At 40.7% G+C, this 15,725-nt stretch overlaps 1 protein-coding gene across 1 annotated transcript in view; it reads left to right on the forward strand.

Annotated features, from left to right (window-relative positions):
• The first annotated feature begins 12,276 nt into the window (after nucleotides 1-12,276).
• Nucleotides 12,277-15,725, forward strand: part of LOC109038175 (uncharacterized) — a 44,517-nt gene continuing 41,068 nt past the window's right edge. The window contains exons 1-3 of the mRNA XM_072304434.1: nucleotides 12,277-12,693; nucleotides 13,954-14,183; nucleotides 15,181-15,480. Coding sequence (XP_072160535.1) covers nucleotides 12,581-12,693; nucleotides 13,954-14,183; nucleotides 15,181-15,480 — 643 coding nt within the window. The 5' untranslated portion in view covers nucleotides 12,277-12,580. The remainder of the gene's footprint in view (nucleotides 12,694-13,953; nucleotides 14,184-15,180; nucleotides 15,481-15,725) is intronic.

Here is a 15,725-nt window from a genome sequence, read left to right on the forward strand (position 1 = left end):
AATGGAGGGGATATCCCACCCTACCCTAAGATTCCACGACTACATCAAGACTAACTCTCCATGCAAATATAGGGAGCAAATACATTGGACAGGCTGCCACTTTCAGTTTTGGGACTCCAAAACTGAAACACGGCAACCCTGCTAATGTATTTGCTCCCTATTTTTGCATGGATGGTTAGTCTTGATGTAGACGTGGACTTTCAGGGTAGGGTGGGATATCCCCTCCATTTTGGCCTCAACTTGAGAGCTTTTTTTGAGCTTGGGAGTTGATTTCAGAGAAAACCAGTGGCACCATCGTGTTTTCTTGCGAACTTTTACTTAAGAATCAACAGTCAAATCGCAAATTCCTCACACATGCAACATCTCCATTATCCTCTCTGTGATGCCACGTGGCCTCTTGGAACCTCCCTGAATCGTGATGCATTAAACCGATCCCCAAAGTGCGAAACCACGTATTTAACTTGCGTTGTTTCAACATTTTCGCTTCTCTTCTATTTTTTCGGAGAGATATAAGGCAACTCGACGAAAATGACATCGTACTCGACGTCATAGCCAAACAACTTGTCTGGTACGGTCATGTCAATAGGATGACGGAAGAGAGGCTGCCAAAAAAGATGCTTGATTGGGTTTCTCCTGGGAGGAGACGAAGGGGACGCCCGGTGAAAGGTTGGCGACAGGGGGCTATGGATGAGATGAGGGAGTGCCAACTCCCTGATGACCTGTGGGAGGACCTAGTTTTGTGGCGGTTAGGCGTCGCAGAACGCCAGAGAGCTCTGTGAGAGCGACTCTTACGTATGTATATAAGCCAATTTTTATAGCTGGAAACTTTTACAGGATATTCTGCTTCTAGAGAGGAAAAATCATGGCAGTTTTGAGAAAACTCCGTTGACTATTATTCATAAGGTATGACAACCCTGGTAAAAATTGGCAGTAGAATCTGTGTTCCAAAATATCATATATCTAAAGGCGGCTGTAAGATTTCCAATAGCTTCTGTAACCGGCTGTACAATTTCTTATAGCCTTTTATAGCCGATGGCGATTAAGCAACAGCCAGACGATAAAGTTTATACTAAACGTTACTAAATACGGATACCAGGACTTAGTTAGTTTTTGGACTACCGCTCTCTTTTTGTGCCGTGGTATCTTGATTTATTTTGCGAGGAAAGCTCCGTACTTTTGAAGGATGCCTGTCATTCTTAATATGTTGGAGCGTCTTCAATTTCTTATGATACTGTGCAATACCTCTGGTGTGAAATAGTTGCTTTAGACGCCGTGGCACGCTGCGGCGCGGCGGGCGGGCAGAGAGTGCGAAACGCGCATTGGCGCCTACAAACCTAACAGGGATACTTCACGCATTGCGCAATGCGTGAAGTATCCCTGTTAGGTTTGTAGGCGCCAGTGCGTCGCCGCTCCGCTTTGTGTTAGGCTCTAATATTTAATCTCGCGGAGTCAGCGTTTTTCAACTCATGATTTTGAAATGTTTGCACACTCTGTATGGACTATTCTCATTTAATTGATGGAAAAAAATATGTTTTAAAGAAAAATATAATGTGTGTTTGGTAAATATTAAGGTAGTTCAAACTTAATGATTTCAAAAGCACACGAATTTCTACACAATTTCTTATAGCCTTTTATAGCCAATGGCGATAAAGTGTAAAGCCCGGCGATAGGAACTATAGCCCGACTGTATACTTTTTTATAGCTTCGTATAGCCCGGCTATATGATTTGCTCCGCTTTCTACAGCCAGCTGTATGATTTTCAATAGCCTTCTTTAGTCGGCTATAAGAACTCCTATGGTATTTTGAAACGCAGCTCCTATCGCCAATTTTTACCAGGGAAGAAGTCTGCAACGTCGCAAACAAAGATACTTGGTATACACTGCAGATACTTGGTCTAAAGGCCTATTCTGGTAAATAGGAGCGAAATATTCGGCATTCAGCCGCAGACCCGCGAAACCTGCATTTTCCGCCAAAACCCATGTTCGCAGAGTAGTACCTAGCAGACCCGAAAAAGACCTTATGAGGGGCTTGGAGGACAAGGCGCACATGGGCAGTTTTTGCTCTTTCGAGAAACACGTGTTTGAAGTTTCAAAATTACACGGACGCTTATGGCGGTCAGAAAGTTCAAACCGACTTTTTAATGCTTAAAAATTGGAATTTGGAAGAGAATTATTCACAGAATATGCATTAAGACTAGTCTCACTTGAAATCATTGATATCTTAATTTTTCAAAAACTGCACTCATGCGCCTTTGTCCTCCAAGCCCCTCAAACCAAGATACATCCCGTAAAATATTCACCTTCAACGAGCAAAAAATCGTTGATTTGGGGAAATTGGATTACATTTTCCTGACAAGAACCAAGAGCATTCCAATGTTGTTAAGATTGCGCAATTTTTTTACCTTGCGAGTATAAACCGATCATCTACACAAGTTTCATCTTTACTCCCAATAAACTATGAATTCAAGACGAAAATTACCCCTGTAGATCAAATTTTGTGCATGATTCCAGCGATTCTTTGCGAAGAATGTAAGTTGCAAAATCCCAGCATCATTGGAGTGCTCTTGGTTCATTTCTGCAAAATACACTGAAAAAAAATGCTCGGCGTTTTTACCAAGGTCCGTTGGTACCTTTACCATCTCACTTTTTTTTACCAATGATTGGTAATTTTACCAAGACAGACTGATAATCTTACCTAAAAACCGGTATTTTTACTATTTTTTTCAGGTAAGAATACCACTTTTATTGGTAATAATTCCTGGTAACTTTGCCATTTTATCTCGGTAATTCTACCATAGTCGATAAAAATCATTGGCGTTTTTACCAAGATCCAGTAAAATTACCGAGAAGATTCAATAATTTTACCGACATTTCTCGGTAAAATTACCAATTCCGTAAACGGTAATTTTACCAAGAAAAAACTGGGATCAAATAGAACCCTGAAATCTTGGTAATTTTACCCTTTTCTTAGTAAATACACCGAGATTTTTTTTTCAGTGTGTAACCCAATTAAGGGTGGGCCCAAAAACGACCCCCATCAATACGCTTCCTCTGAGGTAAGAATATCTAGTAGCTTTGCTTAAAAAGCAAACATTTTATCCAGAAATGTGACAACGCCCGTTTATTTGTGGGCATTTTTCTTACCACGGCAGAAAAGATCTTTTTCTCTTTCCGCCCCTCGCCCGGAAATTTCAAACGAAATTCGAATCCGGAAATAAATTCAATTGAAACGACTTCCGGGGAGCTTCTCGGGGTTAATTATTTAGAGTTGATCATCGAAATTTAATTGAGTGGGTCGCCTCCGGAACGACGAATGCATAACTCCACGTTAGGTGAGAGGGGGAAAAAGTAAGACGGCAGTGGCGTGGCGTGAATTGCGATGTATCGATTGTTATGCCATTTAAACCTATGGAAAAGGATCGATAAACAGGGTGTTCGCAGCGAACACCTTAATAATCGATTCTTTACCATAGGTTTAAATGGCAGATCAAGCGATATATCGCAAAGCACGCCACGCCACTGGAACGTACCCCTGTTTTTGAGCCGCGCGCAGAGGTAAATTAGAACTAAGCGTCGCTCCGGGAAGAATATGACGAGAGGGATAGCGGGGATGCTTGGGAGCCCAATGAGAACATTTACAGTCGAAACTCATCAAAGGTGTAACTTTTTCGTCAATTTTTCCCGTCTTTTTGCTGTAGAAATGCTGTCCAGAATGATGGCAATTTGGCAACTTTGCCCCCTCATTTCTCAAAAACCGTGCGTATACTCAAGCTAAAATTTTTACCAAAGTTTCAAGGTATCATAAGGTATTGTTTGGGCCCGGTTTCAGAAAAATCCCCGCTGGCCCAAATTGTGCCAAAAAACGGTCGTTTTTGGCGTCGCGCTTTCAAACGAATTTCGAATTCGGAAATAAATTCAATTGAAACGACTTCCGCGGAGCTTCTCGGGGTTAATTATTTAGAGTTGATCATCGAAATTTAATTAAGTCGGTCGCCTCCGCAGCGACGAATGCATAACTCCACGTTAGATGAGAGGGGGAAAAGTAAGACGGAGCGAACGTACCCCTGTTTTCGAGCCGCGCGCGGGGGAAAATTAGAACTAAGCGTCGCTCCGGGAAGAATATGACGAGAGGGATAGCGGCGGTCATTCCTCCCCCCTCTCTCAAAGAGCCCCGACCTCAGCCCCGGTCCCTCACTATGGAAAAAAAAAACACATTGGAACCAGAGTCCAGACTCTTAAAAACATCCACAAGAAAAAATACTCTTGATTCAATCAGAATCTAGCTTTAATTAGAATCTAGCTTAAATCAGAATCTAGCTTAAATCAAGAACCAAGCCTCTTAATTTAAGCGGATTTCGTTTTGATTCAAGCAAAAATCCGATTGAATCAATTGAGTATTTTTTCTTGTCGATGTTTTCAAGAGTCTGGACTCTAGATCCAATGTGTTTTTTTCCAGTGTCAGTTGCGCTAGTCACAGAATCGTGTTTTGATGCTTCATTTTTGTAGATAATCTAAGAATAATTAGATTCGTCCCACACTCGAAAAAAACACATTGATCTAGAGTCCAGACTCTTAAAAACATCGGCAAGAAAAAATACTCCTGATTCAATCAGATTTAAGCTTAAATCAAGAACCAAGCCTCTTAATTTGAGCGGATTTCCTTTTGATTTAAGCTTAAATCTGATTGAATCAAGAGTCCTTTTTCTTGTCGATGTTTTCAAGAGTCTGGACACTAGATCCAATGAGTGTTGTTTTTTTTTTTTTTTTTTTTTTTTTTTTTTTTTTCAGTGCTGTTTTTTGTTAGGCGGTCGACTTGCGGGGAGCTTCTCGGGGTTAATTATTCAGAGTTGATCATCGAAATTTAATTAAGTGGGTCGCCTTCAGAACGACGAATGCATAACTCCGCGTTAGGTGAGAGGGGGAAAAAGTAAGACGGAGCGAACGTACCCCTGTTTTCGAGCCGCGCGCGGGGGTAAATTAGAACTAAGCGTCGCTCCGGGAAGAATATGACGAGAGGGATAGCGGCGGTCGACTCTTGGGGGCGGGGGGGGGGGGGGGGGGGGAAGCGGCACTCCATTGAAAATTAATGATGACCACTCTGAACACTTCCCGCGGTCATAACTCACATGGCCAGGTGCACACAGTTTCCCCTCTTCGCGTCTCCTCTCGCGCACACACCCCCCCCCCCCCCACCCTCCACCTGTGATACACAATTTATTCAACGTCCGTTCTGTAGCCACGTTGAGCCAATCACTGAAGTTTTTTTTTCAATTCTTCGGTGGAAAAAATAATTGAAAAGTTCTGAAAAATTAAAAATTAAAAATAATGACTAAAATTGGGGTGAATTTTGAAATTTGGAACCACGTCCCGGCTAATTCACAAAGTTTTCTCTTCTCCGCGTCTCTTCTCCCTTACCCCCCACCCTTCACCTATGATACACAATTTATTCAACGTCCGTTCTGTAGCCACGTTGAGCCAATCACTGGAGTTTTTTTTTTTTTCAATTCATCGGTGGAAAAAATAATTGAAAAGTTCTGAAAAATTAAAAATTAAAAATAATGATGAAAATTGGGGTAAATTTGGAACCACGTTCCGGCTCATTAAGGGGATGGCCACATTGGCCTCGGCCCATGGTGGCAAATCTAAGGGGCGGCAAAAATTTGCAATTTTTTAAAGTGTAGGTATAATAAATAATCGGATTTATAAAAACAAAATTACAAACGAGAAAAGGTGACAAAATCTCTCATTTCCTGAGAGTATAGTAATTTCTAATTTTGTCGTCTCTTAGTGATACAAGAGACAGCACCTTCAATAAGTCGAGTTTAGAGAGAGACCAAACTCGCAATTTGGCCTGGAACGGCGCGACTTAGAGAGAAATGATAACGAGGACTTGAGATGGAAAGGAGAGAAGCCCTCGGCGTGGCGATCGGCATGTAACACATATTAGCGCCTACAAGACTGCACGAATACTTCAAGCATTGCATCAAACACAGTGCGGTCATTGCAGTCAGCGTGAAACAGATAGCGTCTACAAGAATGCATGAATACTTCACGCATTGCGCCAAACACAGTGCGGTCAGTGTGAAACGCACAGAGCCTTCAAGACTGCGTGAATACTTTACGCATTGCGTCCAACACGGTGCCGTCTGCGCGGCGCGGCGGCGGAAGTTAAAATCATTGAACCAAATTTATGTTTGTTCTTTCATAATTTTTTCGTTCATTTCTTATGAATGGAAGGCCTTGTCCACACAGAGATAGGTTTACGGAACTTAACTTTCGCGCAAAGTTTCGTGAACTTTTGCAAGTAGTGTTGACAGGGTTTTCCCAAAAAAATGTGTTCAACACGAGTAAATGCGTCTTATGCACCCCTCCCCCGCTGGCACGCTCATTTGATGGTTTTTATCGAGTTTCAAAACGAATGAGAAGGGGGCGGCATAATATAGGCGGCCCATGGGCGGCACGTAGGTGAATCCGGCCCTGGGCTCATTCACAAAGTTTTTCCTTCTCTGCGTCTCTTCTCCCTTACCCCCCCCCCCCCTTTCACCTATGATACACAATGTATTCAACTTCAGTTGAGTAGCCACGTTGAACTAATCACTAGAGTTATTTTTGTTTTTTAATTCCTCTACAGAAAAAATAATTGAAAAGTCCTGAAAAATTAAAAATTAAAAATAATGACCAAAAATTGGGATGCATTTTGAAATTGGGAGCCGTAGCTACCGGCTTATCCGTAAAAAACACTTATCGATGGCGAAACTGCATAAATGAGTTTTTTGGTGACGCTGTTTCAAAATCTCCAGTTCCATTTTATTTTATTTTTTTTTTATTTATTTTTTTTTTGTTTTGTTTTTGACCCTTCACTTGTGATACACAATTAATTCAACGTCCGTTTTGTAGTCACGTTGAGCTGATTACCAGAGTTTTTACTTTTTAATTCTTCGATGGTAGAAATAGTTGAAAAGTGCTAAAAAATTGAAAATAATGACAAAAAATTGGGCTGCATTTTCAAATTAGGAACCGCATGTTCGGCTCACTCACACAGCTTCCCCTCTCCGTGTTTCCTCTCGCGTACCCAACCCCCACCCTTCACCCGTGACACACAATTTATTCAACGTCTATCGTGTAGGCACGTTGAGCTGATCACTAGAGTTTTTCTTTCAAATTCTTCAATCGATGGAAGAAATAATTGAAAATTGCCGAAAAATGTAAAATAATAACAAAAAAATGGGTTATATATTTGGAAATTAGGAGCCGTAAGTTCCGGCTTATCCGTAAAAAACGCCTCATCGAGGGCAAAACTGCAAACAGAGATACGTGGTTTCACACTTCGACCATCGATATGAGAAAAGCTGGAGGGTCTGAGGGTTGATTGCTGAAGCGTTGTCGAAATATGTTGATCGATGAATCTTTTTCCCAGCAATATTTATTGATGATTTAGCTGCTAATTGAGAGGAAAAATCAAAGCAGTTTTCAAAAAATTACGTCTACTAGTTTTCCGAAGGAAAAATAAAGTAGGATAGAAAGTTTGCAAACAGAGATACTTGGTTTCGCACTTCGACCATCGACATGAGAAAAGCTGGAGGGTCTGAAGGGTTGATTGCTGAAGCGTTTTCAAAATATGTTGACCGATGAATCTGTATCCCAAAAATATTTATTGATCAAGGTGATTCGATAACACTCCATCGATCAGACAAAATGAAGTCATGAAGGCATTTTCCGGTAAAGCGATTTCGATCAAGTTTCGTAGGAATTTCTGACTTTAAAACCTCACGGAAAAACTATTGAATGTTTCAAAAAATAACTTACGAGCCGTTCAACTCATTACTGTAACCACGCGAATTCTCAGATTGATGGCAACTATGCAGGAGGGGGGATTTTTGCTTTTCTTTATTCTACCAGAAATTCCATTCCATTTCGAAAACCCGACAACACAGGAGCACCCTCCAATTTTTGCCAACCCCCTTCCCTTCAGCGAGTTGGTAGGGTGGGGAGGGGGGCAAATGTGAAGAATAACTCAGCCGGGGAATGATCATTAATAGGGGGTTATTCATCCCGCGCGCCCTCTCCCCCCCTCCACCCCTCTATACTCACCCCTCTTGATCTGCCTCGCGGGTTGCAGATTGAGAGGCTTGGTGTTGGTGTTACGGGGTGGGTGTGCGCGACGCTTCCGGGTGATGATTTTGCTAATTGAAGGTGACGACCCCCGTCACACAGTGGATCGAGTCAATAAGAGAGGTCGGACCAAGTTTGGAAACTTTAAACGCTCATAACTCCGTTTATACACAACTTTAAGGTTCCAAAAGTGGTTTTATTGGTTTCGTCGTGAAATTTTCTTCTAGTAGCACCCCTTGAACTTTAAAATGTGACGAAATAAACATCAAAATTCGCAGTTTTTGTCCGCAACTCTAAGTCCAACCTCTTTACTTTAATTGACTCGATCCACACGGAGAAAAAAACCTCGTGCGTGGGACCTGAAGTTTACGTCATATGGATCTCTGAAGTTTTCAGATTGAGCAACTGAACACTTTAGGTCTAGCTGCCGAGGTTCGGATCACACATCTGAAACTTCAGTTCTTCCATCTGAAGTACTTCAGATGTGAGAACCGAAGTTTTTCGGATGTGAGAACCGAAGTTTTTCGGATGTGAGAACCGAAGTTTTTCGGATGTGAGAACCGAAGTACTTCAGATGTGAAAACGGAAGTACTTCAGATGTACGAACTGAAATTTCAGATGTGTGATCCAATCCTCAGCAGCTGAACCTAAAGCGTTCAGATGCTCAATCTGAAAACCTCAGAGATCCATATGACCTATAAACTTTAGGCCCCACGCACGAGGTTTTTTCCTCCGTGCACTGTGCGACAACCCCCACCCCCTCTTACGACCGCGGGGTTGGGATTAAACTCGTGGTTCTTGATCATCGCTCCTAATTTATGACGCGAATCAGTGACGTGGCGTGCTTTGCGATCTATCGATATTTCCCCATTTAAAGCTGTGGTAAATAATCGATTATTAAGGTGTTCGCTGCGAACACCCTGTTTATCGATACTTTTCCATAGGTTTAAATGGTCGATCAATCGATATATCGCAAGGCACGCCACGCCACTGGACGCGAAAAATGCGGGAGCGGGAGATCTCGCTGTGATTTTTTGCATCGTGGAGTGCGAGGTCTCGCAAACTAATCGTTGGGAGTCGGCGGTATCGGCAGTCATTTTTTTTTCCTTTTTTCAACAAAATTTTCTTTCGATTTTTTTTCTAATCGATTTCTACATATTCTAAATTCCTCAAAAGGAACTCAAATTGGCGCTTAGTTCCGTTTGGCAGAAATACGTCCAATTATTACCATATTTTTAACAGCTCTAAAGATGCCTGAACGGACGAAATGCATTCGCTGATAAACATCAAAGTATAAGCACCTCCAAGATATTATTTATTATCTCATTTAATTGAATTACATGGTGCAATAGGCATATATTATCGAATAAACCGTTCGAATAATATTAGACAATTTTGCGACTATTGCTATAACGTGAAATCTGGCAAGAGGGTGCATCTCCAAACCCATTGAGCATTTTTGTGCAATCTCAGTCCAATTAACGGTACAAAAAAGTCCAGTTTTCCGATACCTTCAATATCTATTTCCGTAATTTCTATCGGCGCTTCGATAAGCTGATAATTGCCGGATTAATTTTGACTTTTCCCAGCTACATTGTTAGCGTTTCGGATCGTAGATGCATGCTCCCGTTATCACGTCGACTGCAATTATGGCCCAGTGTGTGCGTGCAGATAAGATGGAAGAAAAATGTCAGTCAAGCGTTCTTTCACTTCATCGTATCGATAACACATAAAAAAGAAAGGTAAACATAGCGTGCGTAGGTCAACTTTTGACCTTCGTAAATAGTTCATTTACATTGATGAAGGGTTAGCAGTTAAGCACTTAGTGGAGAAAGAAATCTTTGTTCTCTAGACGAAGAAACTTAAATATCTATTCCAGGGTCACAGAAATGATTCGATCGTTTAATTTTTTCATTCGATGATAAAAATTTTGTTTTTGATCCAAAAACTTACTAATTTTTGGATTGATTAGCCAAAAATAGAAAAAAATCAGTAATGTTTTCAGCTAGAATTGGCAGATATGCCCGACAGTTTCTCAATATAAATGCAATGTAGAAGAGGGAATATCATAACAAACGCGACAAAAATACCGGAAAACACCATTTCGAAAAATATGCATTAATCTCGCACAACAAACTTTGCTAAACTAATCCGCTGTGCTTAAACTTACTGATAGATATAGACTCCTCGATTCGCCTTCAATTTTGCCGCACAGGCAAAATACATACAGGGAAGCAGGAATAGTTATCTATTCGGAAAACACTTATTTTTGTCGCTTCGTAAGCGTTGGTTGAACAGGTGCAGGAAGCTGTTGGGCTATCATATTCACTTTGGAGGGATAATTATTATACAGTTGATCAAATACGACTGTTAAAATGTGATGACGTAGAAAGAATCATTACTAACCGAAAACAATGAGAGAACAAGTGTATTTACATATATTTCTTCAATTTTTCACTTCATTTTAAACGAATCAAAGGACGAAAAGTTGCCCTTAAAATGTCACATGAGGGACTCAAATTTTTTTTAAAAATTTCCGAAATGGCTTCCCTTGGGTTCCTATTTAGCTTGAGCATTGTGGCCGTTAAACCTCCCGCTGGGAACAGCTACATGGATCACGCACCAGGAAGAAAACAAGCGGGAAAGTTCTAATACTGTCGTATTAGAAAAGCGCTCAGGTGTTAGTAAATGTATTTAATGAAGAAAGGACGTATAAACTCCGTCGACTTGGCTGGGAAATGGAAATAAAACATCAGCTGATAGCAAACAAAGGTTACCAAGGAAACCGTAAACGCGTATTTTCGTTTCCCGAAAATGAGCTCACCGTTGAGCTCATCAGGCGCGTTTTTTTTAGGCTTCATTTGAGTTCAACGATCAATTTCGATAAGAATTACTCTACCGCTAAGGAATTTTCTTTTAGACAAACGATCGAAACTACCTGCGCATTACGTTAAAAGCATAAAATACAGTTTTCACAGCTTCATTTATTTTAAAAATGGACCCCCCCCCCCCAAAAAAAAAGCCTACACATCGATGAGCTGGTGCGTCATTTAAACGCATTAACACTAGTATACTAATACCTACTCAGAGGCAAGTCGAAATCAAAAAGCGCTGCCTATCGGCTGAGCGCTTAAAAGAAAAATAATAATAAAATAATAAAAAAAAAGAAATAAAAATCATGACACACCCCGTTCCGCGTGTTCAACAGGAATTCAGAAAAAGGAAAATTTTTTGACTGGTTTTGTTGATGTTCCTAAAGGAAAGTCCATTTGAATTCGAAAGACATTTTGCAATGTCCCAAAGTACAGCGCGGGGGAGGCCAGCAAACAACTCCCTGCCCCATATCAAAACGAGTTTGACAAGTGAACCCTTAATTTTCAAAAGTAACTTTTCGAGACAAGTCGGAAGAAAGCAGAGAGCCCTTCCATATCACGCGCAAAACTGACCCGCTCCGGAAAGGACCACGTTTCTGACGTCCCACCGACACCGGAGAAAACATCACACGTGCTTTCTGACGTTGCCTAATTTCTGCTGATAATCTACGAATTTTCCGGAAAATTTGCGAATTTTTCATCTGAAATTTTCTGCGAATTTTATTCGAATTTTACTATGAAAAGCAGATCAGAAATTTCAAAGAAAAACGTATTCATAATTTTTGCAAAAATACATGTTTTATTGAGAGAAATTAGACAACATTCAAACGCCCATACGGTGTTTTTCCTCATCGCAGTAAAATACGCGAAATTAATTGCGTAAGGACCAAAGGCACGTTCAAAAGCATGAACGCGCACGGTCCCAAAATCGCGCTATAAATAATCCACAGCTGTTGCTCCGAAGCGATAGAGAGCTCACGGTGGGGACAACGGGACAGAACATTGACGCAGGTCGAGGATTAAACTTTTTGCGAGCAACCCCCTTCCCTCCCTCCCTCTCCGCAGCGGAGACCGGCTTAGACTTTCAACAAGTGCTCAAAACGTAGCGAATCCACCGTCCGAAGCACCTGCGCCTCGTACTTTGACCCTGCGCTCTTTTGAAAACTCGCGGATCTATTCGTATAAAACCGCCACGCAGCGATCGAACATGGCGCGCACCCTATTGGCCGGTTCAGGAAACTGTTCAAGTATTCCTCCATGATGCCACCTACTGCTGACTGAAAGTGTACTAAAAATTTCCGAGTATTCATCATTCCCAAAAAGCTTCTTGTTCCTTTTTCAATGTATAATTAATTGATTTAATGTAATTTTAAAGAGATTTGTACACAATATTGAATGATTTACAGCGTTTTCGATGTTCTACTCTCGTTACTGTTTGTTACATTTCCGGTGTTCGGTTGACTTGAGTTGGCAGCCGTGAGCGATTATATTTATTTATTTACGTTTTTCGTGCCAGTGAAAATAATTGTTTGATCGCTTAGTAATTAAATAAAACTGTGAGTTTTTTCTCTCTCTCGGTTAATTTAAAGTTAAGCTATGGCGACGCATACACCGGTGAATAAACCGCCTTTCGCCCTAAGTACGTACGGTCACTTTTCGGTTCCGCAAAGCAATGCCTCTACTCCAAGTCCGCACCAGCAATCAAACTCGTAAGTTGTCTTATTCCCCTTTCCCACGACTTTTCTGAAGTAAGTTTCAAATTGAAGTAATAAACGATCACAATTTTTGCTTCTATATTAAAGTTTGGAGCACTAGTTCTGTTCTGATCCGTGTTATCTCACACGAAAGAATCGATGAACATAACCTTAAATTTTGCGTCAACAACTGCTGGAACTCAATCTTTTCATCTGTATCGCCTGATCATGCCTCTTGTTGAAGGTCTACCGACTGGTTATCTTAGCGGTGTAAGCTACTCAAATTTCGCTTTGGCACAATTATTGTTATACATGGACCTAGAGTACGATTTTTAGGGTAGCTAGTATGTTAACGGGCAACCCAGAATTGAAGCGGGCGCCTTCTTACCATAGGCGCTTAAAGGAACAATTTACTAGTCAAGTATTACTCGTAAGTGGACATATGTACCTCGAAGTGTCTAAATGATGGCAGATAGTCTATCCAAAGTTCCGGATTTGCAGCATCAAGAGCACATCATCCAAGTCTTTCATTTTTCTCGTTTGAGGCTGAACATTATTAGATCAAATGCGACTTCATACCACAGGAGAGTTTGACAGGTAGATTTTTTGGTAGGACAGCTGATTGTAGGGCAACCACATACTTACCTCAAACTTCAACTCACCCACTGCCCATTCTAAAGTGAGGTTAAGCAGATTTTTAATACATAAACTGCACGACGGCTGAACTTATGAAAATTAAGGGTACGTATTCTTTACGGTTCGACCTCTTTCAACACAACTAAGCGCCTTAAAGCTTCTTTGAAGGCCAAGACTATTTAACTACATTCATGCATGGACTGTGGAAATTTTAAAAGGTCTAACATCAATTAGTTGCAAGGATTCGACGCAAAGTTGCAGCACCAGTATGTGCTCACACGTTTTTTTTAAACGAATTGGCTCCTATGGGAGTTCAGGGTCCTGCAGAACATGCCCAGCTCTCTATACTGGCCTTCTATTGGTAAGGAAATAATTTTGTTGATATTCATGAGATCATTTCTACAGAGAAAAAATTCACTAAAAGATCGAATGGGCATGACAAGACTCCCCCTACCCCCTTTTAAAATTTTGTCAAATAGAAATTGAGGACCTCAAAGTTGACAGTCATTATGAGGGGAATTTTAATTTTTTGCTGGAATAATTGATCATGAAGTTATTAAAAAAATCCAACCTTATTTTAAGCACTTTTTCACCTTACATTTTAAGCTGTTATACTCATCCAATCTGCATTTCTTTCAGATCGAACGAAGGAGGTGACGATGACCCTTTGAAGAAGAAAAAGAAGCTTTTAAAGAAAAAAATGATAATGTCAACTACCAGTCAACCACCGGCAAAACAACTCCCAGCGGGCAATGTCGTCAGGAAAAAGAAACTGAAAAGCAGCAGCAACAAACCGCCCAAAAACGAGCCTCGAGAAGACGGAAAAAGGGGCAAGAAAGTTGTCCATGAGCAAGGGCGCGAAATCATAGGTAATTGGCCATAAGTGTTTAATATATCGGACGTTATGAGCCAAAAAACTTCAGTAACAGTAGTCGTATTTTGTTCGACGAACAACTCAGAACATCTTGTAACAGTCGTATTTTGTTCGAATGTTTTTATGTTATGGGGCGTGGCCTATTTTTGTCGTTTAAATTACTTTTGCACAATTTGGCAATCGTTTTTGCGACATTGTTTCGAAACAATCATGAAACAATCGCAACGTCCTCAGAGGATTGTTCTACGGAACCGTTTGTGTACATTTTGTTACATAGATTTCTAACCTCACTTCTAGCTGCTTTGCTCTCATTGGTTGTGAAAAAGTGACCGCAACTAACACAAAATCGGTAACAGGTAAACAATTGTTGCGGCGAACAAAACTTTACGAACTAGTGTCATGAATTTCAAGAATGACGAGAGAACCATGCAACAGATCTATCACCTGAAGCGTATTTTGCAAATTCAAAAACCCTACATTTTTGGCCAAGTATTAGATATCATGACGAATTTTTTTACTTATAGCGATGGCCAAATTGTGGAACCACGTATCTCCATTTGCAATTGGCAGACTTTCTGTCATAATTTACTTTTTCCTCGGAAAACTACTTAACATCATTTCTGGAAAACTTCTATGATTCATCCTCTCTGTTAACAATATATTAGTCTATAAACTTACATTTGAAGCTGTAAAATTGGCTCCATACTCTTCGAAAAAACAAAGCAGTGGTAGAACTTCAGAAACAGCACAATATAGGTCCGTCGTTTTGCACTTTGGCCACAATACTTATAGATCCCTTTCTACTTAGGTAGGTTAAGAGTGCAAATTACTCAATTTTTTCAAAATTGTTAGTCACTATCTTTACCTCTTAACTACTGTTATGACCAAAGTACATCTTACGGTTTTAAGCTTGTGATCCACCCTTAGGTTTTATCAAAGTTTTTATTATGTTTTGTTGTCGATTAATTTCTACTGTGTTCTCGTATGCACAGGTAATATAATAAAATTTTTCGAGGAAGAGAAGCAGAAGAAAGGGCTCAATGTCCCGCTAAACCAGCCACTAAGGCGAGCGGCCGAGGCAACTGGGATCTCTTACTCGACTATCAAGAGGATCAAGAAAGAAGTGCAAAGATGTGAAGCAACGGGGACGAAACTGACAACACCTGGACAGTTTAGGAGAGGTCGCAAATCAATCTACGAAATTGAGCAAATGAAAAGTTGGACCTCCGGATGGGTGTTCGACCCGCCAGTCCCATTTAATTCAAACGGACTCCGAGGATTCATCTATAAAGGTAGCTTAGTCTAATCGACAGATGAATTAAGATTTTTTGTTCTACGGTCCAATTCTGATTAAACCGGTTTTCGGTATATCAACAATGAAACTCCCAAACCATGTATTGCGGTTTGCAATGTTGCTGACTTCCTGTCATACTTAATCTTTTAAAAAGCAAACTATTCAATGACGATTCTTAAAACGTGCTGTGATTTTTCTTCTCTGTGTGAAGAAAATCCGTGGAAAACTTCGAGGAATGATGTT

This window comes from Bemisia tabaci, chromosome 9, assembly GCF_918797505.1.
Source record: "Bemisia tabaci chromosome 9, PGI_BMITA_v3".
NCBI lineage: Eukaryota > Metazoa > Arthropoda > Insecta > Hemiptera > Aleyrodidae > Bemisia > Bemisia tabaci.